The sequence below is a fragment of the Colobus angolensis genome, unplaced genomic scaffold (genome assembly GCF_000951035.1).
Source record: "Colobus angolensis palliatus isolate OR3802 unplaced genomic scaffold, Cang.pa_1.0 Scaffold300, whole genome shotgun sequence".
Classification (NCBI taxonomy): domain Eukaryota; kingdom Metazoa; phylum Chordata; class Mammalia; order Primates; family Cercopithecidae; genus Colobus; species Colobus angolensis.
Genome location: NW_012116267.1, coordinates 88,012 through 95,766, shown reverse-complemented (window position 1 = coordinate 95,766; position 7,755 = coordinate 88,012). Strand labels below are relative to the sequence as shown.

The 7,755-nt window shown below is 47.3% G+C and overlaps 1 protein-coding gene across 1 annotated transcript in view; it reads left to right on the top strand.

Annotated features, from left to right (window-relative positions):
- CHAF1B (chromatin assembly factor 1, subunit B (p60)) overlaps positions 1–6,835 on the top strand; it is a 29,479-nt gene extending 22,644 nt beyond the window's left edge. Inside the window, exons 9-12 of the mRNA XM_011950052.1 lie at positions 1,454–1,645; positions 2,926–3,357; positions 5,305–5,399; positions 6,281–6,835. Of these exons, the coding sequence (XP_011805442.1) occupies positions 1,454–1,645; positions 2,926–3,357; positions 5,305–5,399; positions 6,281–6,372 (811 nt within the window). The 3' untranslated portion in view covers positions 6,373–6,835. The remainder of the gene's footprint in view (positions 1–1,453; positions 1,646–2,925; positions 3,358–5,304; positions 5,400–6,280) is intronic.
- The last annotated feature ends 920 nt before the right edge of the window (positions 6,836–7,755 follow it).

The following is a 7,755-nucleotide window of genomic DNA, read 5'->3' as shown; positions in this document are numbered from 1 at the left end:
TTTTGTTTTTGAGATGGAGTCTCGCTCTGTTGCCCAGGCTGGAGTGCAGTGACACGATTTCGGCTCACTGCAACCTCCACCTCCTGGGTTCAAGCAATTCTCCTGCCTCAGCCTCCCAAGTAGCTGGGATTACAGGCACACACCACCATGCCCAGCAAATTTTTGTGCCCTTAGTAGAGACGGGGTTTCGTCATGCTGGCCAGGCTGGTCTCAAACTCCTTACCTCAGGTGATCCAATCCACCCACCTCGGCCTCCCAAAGTACTGGGATTTTAGGCGTGAGCCACCATGCCCAGCCATTTTCTTTATGTTTTCTTGTGCTTGGGGTTCATTGAACTTCATAGACCTATCAGTTTCTAGTTTTTATTACATTTGGGAAGTTTCACCCATTTTTCCTTCAAATATTATTTCTGTCATCCCCTTCTCTTATTCAAATACTCCCCATTACACATGTATTATATTAGGTCCTTTGAAATTCGTTCCTGGTCTTTGATACTGCTTACTTTTTTTGTTTTTTTCTTCTTCCGGTGTTTGATTTTGGAAGTGTGTATAGCTGTGTTTTGAGTTTGCTAACCCTTTCTTCTGCATGCTCTGCCCTTGGTCCCATCGGGTGTGTTCTTCGTTGTCGTGGTTCTCATCTCTAGAGGTTCACTTTGGGTTTTCCTTACATATTCTGTGCCTCTCCACGCTCCATCTTTCCTCTTGCTGCTTTCTTTTTTTTTTTGAGAAGGAGTCTGTCTCTGTTGCCCAGGCTGGAGTGCAGCGGTATAATCTCGGCTCACTGCAACCTCCACCTCCCAGGTTCAAGTGAATCTCCCACCTCAGCCTCCCGAGTAGCTGGGATTACAGGGGTGCGCCACCACACCCAGCTAATTTTTGTATTTTTGGTAGAGACAGGGTTTTGCCATGTTGGCCAGGCTGGTTTCGAACTCCTGACCTCAGGTGATCTGCCCACCTCAGTTTCCTCTTGCTTCTTAAGCCTATAGAATAGTTATAATAGCTCTTTTAATGTCCTTGTATACAGGTTGGTTTTGATTTTTTTCTCCTCCTTGTGGGTCATATCTCCCTGTTTCTTTGTTTGCCTGGTACTTTTTGATTAGATACCAGACACTGAATTTGACCTTAGTGGATGCTCGATGTATTTTACTCCTAGAAATATTCTCTTTTTTTCTTTGAGATAGAGTCTTCCTGTGCCACCAAGGCTGAAGTGCAGTGGCACAATCTCAGCTCACTGCAACCTCCGCCTCCTGGGTTTAAGCGATTCTCCTGTCTCAGCCTCCTGAGTAGTTGGGACTACAGGCACACACCCACATGCCTGGCTAATTTTTGTATTTTTGATAGAGACGGGCTTTTGCCATGTTGCTTAGGCTGGTCTCAAACTCCTGAGCTCAAGTGATCCACCCAGCTTGGCCTCCCAAAGTGCTGGGATTCTAGGCGTGAGCCATTGCGCCCAGTCAGAACCTTGTTCCTGTGGTTTTACTTTGTCTCTGTCTCCGACCCCCAGGTGTGGAGCTGATGACTCTGCCCTACCGCCTCGTGTTTGCTGTGGCCTCGGAGGACTCCGTGCTTCTGTATGATACCCAGCAGTCCTTCCCTTTCGGTTACGTGTCTAATATACATTACCACACCCTCAGTGACATTTCATGGTGAGTGGCTGCTAATGAGGGAGAGTGAGTGAAGCAGACCATGGCCGTACCCTGGAAGAGACCCTGGGGTTAGGGAGCATTTCATTACTAAAGATGACTTTGGGGGACATATTCACCAATTTTGTTTCTTATTTACTTTTTTGAGACCAAGTATCACTCTGTCGTGCAGGCTGGAGTGCAGTGGTGTGATCTCGTTTCACTGCAACCTCCACCTCCCAGGTTCAAGTGATTTTCATGCCTCAGCTTCCCAAGTAGCTGGGATTACAGGTGTGCACCACTACGCCTGGCTAATTCTTGTGGTTTAGTAGAGATGGGGTTTTGCCATGTTGGCCAGGCTGGTCTCAAACTCCTGGGCTCAAGCGATCCTCCTGCCTCAGCCTCCCAAAGTGCTGGGATTACAGGCATGAGCTACTGCACCTGGCCCAATTTTATTTTTTAAAGGAATCAACATTAAAAGGAAAAGCCGTTGCTAGTTTGCCATAATACTTGCTTCTTATTTTCACACTGGTGGGTTTTGATGGCATTCAGATTGCCTTGTGGGGTTAACCGGATTCTGATAAACTGAGCGGAGACCCTATAGACTCCCTGGCCATCTGGGGATTCCTGAGGCCCTCTGGGAAGAAGCTCTCCCCTGCATGTCCCTGCTGCCCCGGACAGGGAAGTGCCCTGAGCTGGGCCTGTCTAGAGAATGTCATTCAGCACTGCCCTTCCACCACCTTTGGGTCCCCAATTCAGCCCCCGCGGCTTGCTTGGCCCAGTGTGAGGTTTTTTTTTGAAATGGAGTCTCACTCTGTCACCCAGGCTCGAGTGCAGTGGCACAGTCTCAGCTCACTACAACCTCTGCTTCCTGGGTTCAAGCGATTCTCCTGCCTCAGCCTCCCGAGTAGCTGGGATTATAGGCGCCCGCCACCATGCCTGGCTAATTTTTTGGTATTTGTAGTAGAGACAGGGTTTCACCAGGTTGGCCAGGCTGGTCTTGAACTCCTGACCTCAAATGATCCACCTGCCTTGGCCTCCCAAAGTGCTGGGATTACAGGTGTGAGCCACTGTGCCCGGCTTATTCAAGTGCCAGTTGCTAGTAGCACAGATAGGTTGCAGCCATTTAGCAAATCGTGATGAAACTGCATGAGTGAGTTGCTATCACACACGCTTTTCCAGTCGTATCTTTTCCCTGGTTTTTGCCTTCAAACAAGCTTGTGATTTTGCTTGAACTTCCCTCTTCTAACTAGATGTGAGAGTGTTGGTAAGGTCTGTAACTTTTCCCTATTTTGGGGACGAAGGTCCAGCGATGGCGCCTTCTTGGCCATTTCTTCCACGGACGGTTACTGCTCGTTTGTGACATTTGAGAAAGATGAACTTGGAAATCCTTTGAAAGAGAAGCCAGTTTTGAGCATGAGAACTCCTGATACAGCAAAGAAAACCAAGAGTCAGACACATCGAGGGTCTTCGCCGGGACCCAGACCAGTAGAGGGAACCCCTGCCAGCAGAAGCCAAGACCCCAGCAGCCCCGGCACAACCCCCCCTCAAGTCAGACAGGCCCCAGCCCCAACAGCCATCAGAGACCCTCCTTCCATCACTCCTGCTGTCAAAAGCCCCTTGCCGGGGCCTTCAGAGGAGAAGACCCTGCAGCCCAGTAGTCAAAACACAAAAGGCCACCCATCCCGGAGGGTCACTCTGAACACGCTGCAAGCCTGGAGCAAGACAACGCCCCGGTAAGACCTTGTTGGAACAAGATGTCATTGTAAAATGAAACATGAAATGCAAACAGAACACTCCCACCCTGCTGCAGGTGAAATTGCAGGCGGCGAATACTTCATGCCAGTAGGTTGCCAGAGAGATTCTTAACTTCAAATCCGAGAGTGTCATTTCTTGCGTATAGGCCTGTTTGTTCCTCCAGTTCCTGCCTGTCAGATGAAGCCCAGGCTTGTGATCTGGCTGCAGCCTGTCATCCAGGACTGTGGCCACTCTCTCCCCTGAGTCCGTGGCCTTCATCTCTAGCCCAGTCCTGAATGTCATCTTCCCAGAGCACACTCTGCCCTTTGAGGCCTCTGTCCTTCCCTTCTCTGGGGACACCCTGTACCTCTCTTCCTCTGGGTGGCGCCAGGAGTCTTCTGAAAGACCCATTTGAGTGTACCCTCTCTGTCTGCAGTCTCTGTGGCCCTTCAGCCTTCCCTGTCACCACACATCAGATTCCATAGCAGGTGCTTTGATGCCTCAGTTTCCCCTGCTGGTTATGAGCCCCCAAGGACAGGAAGCAGGTCCTGTTTTTTATTTATGCTGTCCTGCCCAGGATGTAGGCAATTCCAGGAGTGTCTTCCTGAGATTCCGTTTGATGTCTCCAGCAGCCTGGTCCGTGAGAAATGGGGGTCCTGATCTGATAAATAATCCCCAGGGAGGTGCAGAGTCCTTTCTTCCCTGCTTACGTCTGTGTCTGGCACGCACGCCTGTGTCTGCCACTCCTACTGGATACAGAACCGCTAAGCACATCCTTCGCCATCAGGCAGCACAGCCTCCCATTTCCATCCTTCCCTGCAGCTGATATCCGGTTACTCCTCTGATCCTGTATAGTTCCTTCTCCACCAGGCCCTCTGCCTCCCAGCCTTCCCATAAACTGAGTCAGGAGTAGGGCTGGGGAGTGGCATGCAGAGGGGAGTGGTGGGGATGGCGAGCTGGACAGAGTGCACTGTGCCTCTCAGCCTCTCCTGTGCCCACAGGTCTTCTTCGGCAAGTTCATAATATGTGTATGGGTTGCTGGCTTTACCGCCCTCTTAAAATCTCTCATTTCTTTCTGCAGATTAGCAATTTTTTTACAATTTTTCTATTTGTTTTTATGTGATGGAAGGTATTCCTTGAACTATTTTTGGTATTATTTTCCCCCTCTTGATTTCTTCTGAATTATTTACCAAGCTTCTTGAAGGTGTAATCTTTTACAAACAAGAATAGTTGTTGAAAATTAAGACTCTGGGTATTTATTTATTTATTCATTCATGTGAGACAGGGTCTCGCTCTGTTGCCCAGGCTGTAGTGCGATGGCACGCTTTCTGCTCACTGCAGCCTCCGCCTTCTGGGTTCAAGTGATTGTCCTACCTCAGCCTCTCAGGTAGCTGGGATTACAGGTGTGTGCCACCATGCCTGGCTGACTTTTTGTATTTTTAGTAGAGATGGGGTTTCGCCATGTTGGTCAGGCTGGTCAAAAACTCCTGACCTCAAGTGATCTGCCTGCCTCGTCCTCCCAAACTGCTGGGATTACAAGTATGAGCCACCTTGCCCAGCCCAACACTCTGGATTTTTAAAAAGTATTATCTGTGTTTTGGCACTTTCCATGTGTAGAAACCATATCTGACTGCCTTTTACAGCAGCCAGCAGAGTGTTCACAAAACCATGGATAATGAACAGACCACAGGTTTTGAAACTTTTAGATGACTGGTTATGGTTTAAGTTGACTATTATAAATGTGATGGTTTAACTTAATACATGAATGTAACCCTCAGTTATTAAACAAGTGGTCACATCTTACTATTTAATGCCTTGAACCATATGTTCAGCTGAAAATCTAAGTATTTCCTTTGGTAGTTTTGAAGGTTGGTGTGGTACATAAACCATTCCTGTGATACTAATGAGCCATGCACTCCTCTACTTTTTTTTTTTTTTTAATGAAGGCGAATAAACTTAACACCCTTAAAGACAGACATTCCACCAAATTCTGTACCAACCAGTATGATTTCCACCCCTTCTACAGAAGAAATTCAGTCAGGTACGTAATATTGTTACTGGTTTAATATAATTAAAGGTGGAATATCTTTTCTTTTGTTCTTTTGGAAATTAATGCCATCTAATTTTAAGTCAGTTCTGAGACAGCAAGGATGCATCTTATTGGAACCATTGTTTAAACCCACTGGCTGCGTGTTTACCCCTCAGCAGGGAGGCACCTGGCCAGTGAGAGCATCCTGGTGAGCCAGGGAGTGGGTTCAGTAGGAGATCGTTTAGATCACATGTCTCCACCTGATGGCTATTGACCTTCTGGGCCAAGTAATTCTTAGTTGTAGGGACTGTCCTGTGTATTATAGGGTGTTTAACAGCGTCCCTGGGTGCTACTTCTTGCCCATGACATTCTTTTTTTTCTTTTGTTTTTGAGATGGAGTCTCGCTCTGTTGCCCAGGCTGGAGTGCAGTGACACGATTTCGGCTCACTGCAACCTCCACCTCCTGGGTTCAAGCGATTCTCCTGCCTTGGCCTCTCGAGTAGCTGGGACTACAGGCGTGCACCACCACACCCGGGTAATTTTTGTATTTTTAGTAGAGACGGGGTTTCACGATGTTGGCCAGGCTGGTCTTCAACTCCTGACCTCAAATGATCCACCCGCCTCAGCCTCCCAAAGTGCTGCAATTACAGGCATGAGCCACCGCGCCTGGCTTGCCCATGATATCCTAAAATGCCACTGGGCATTGCCCACTGTCCCTTGAGAGGCAAAATCGCCCTGAGTTGAGAACCACTCTATAGATCCTTCCCTTATATCAGTATAGGATCTTGCCAGGCAGCTCAGTTCCATGTCTTGGCTCTGTGTTCTGTAAATATCAGCCCTTGACTTCCAGAATTCTTCCTTTACTTGCCAACCTATGTTTGTTAATGTTGCAGAGACGCCTGGAGACGCTCACGGCCGTCCCCCGGAGCTAAAGCGGCCCAGACTCGATGAAAACAAAGGAGGCATGGAAAGTCTGGATCCTTGATGGGACCTCAGCTTCTGCTTGACACTTACCAGGCCCCCAGTGTGTGCAGGGAGACGGTGAAGCTGGAGGTGCCTGAGACCAGGGCTTCCATGGAGTGGGACAGACACTGTAGATGGATTTCTGTAACAGAAGTGACACGTGTACTGATTTTTCTCCAGAAATGTGGATGCCGTTGTATTCAGTGTCCATTTTTAACTCGGGGACATGAACGTTTTAACATTGTAAATCCTCTTTTTGATGAGTTTCTGAAACTGGAGTGATTCAGTGTTATCCCGTGTGAAATCCATGAGTCCTCCCTGGCATCCTCGTGAAAGTGCACACACTTCACGGAGGGGCTCCTTTTAAATAAGAATTAGGAAGATGAGAAAGTAATTTGAGATTTTACTCTGTTGAATTTTAGAGTATTTGAAGTGATTGTTAGATTTCACTTCTAAGGAGTTTATTGATTAAACTTTGGAAGGTAGTTGTGTTTGTTTTCTGATTTTAAAGGTAATGATGCTTTTTCTATTAGTAACTAAGCGAAGTGAAAAACATGGGAATCACCCATCATCTTCCCACCAGAAGTAACCCTCGTTAATGTAGTATATTTCCTTAGCATTTTTGTGGATCTATTTATTCTAAAGAGAGAGTTGAGATTTTTTTCATATACAATTTGGTATCTAAATAGGTTAGTTTTTTAGATTGGTTTTTCAAAGCAAAAAAAATATCTTTTTTGTGTTTTGAGACAGGGTCTTGCTCTGTTGCCCGTGCTGGAGTGCAGTGGCGCTGTCTCGGCTCACTGCAGCCTCAACCTCCTGGGCTCAAGCGATCCTTCCACCTCAGTTTCCCGAGTAGCTGGGACCACAGACATGTGCCACGATGCCGTGCTAATTTCACACACACACATACACACATATATATGATATATATATATATGTACACACACACATATATATTATATATGTATATTTTTTTCTTTTTTTTTTTTTTTTTGAGATGGAGTCTCGCTCTGTCTTCCAGGCTGGAATGCAGTGGCATGATCTTGGCTCACTGTAACCTCCGCTTCCTGGGTTCAAACGATTCTCCTGCCTCTGCCTCTCAAGTAGCTAGGATTACAGGCGTGCACCACCATATCCAGCTAATTTTCGTATTTTTAGTAGAGATGGGGTTTTGCCATGTTGGCTAGGCTGGTCTCTTAACTCCTAACCTCCGGTGATCTGCCTGCCTTGGTCTCCCAAAGTGCTGGGATTACAAGTGTGAGCTACTGCACCTGGCCTAATTATACTATTTTTAGGGGAGACAGAGTTTTGTCATGTTGACCAGGCTGGTCTCGAACTCCTGGGCTCAAGCGATCCTCTCACCTTAGCCTCACAAAGTGCTGGGATTACAGGTATGAGCCACTGT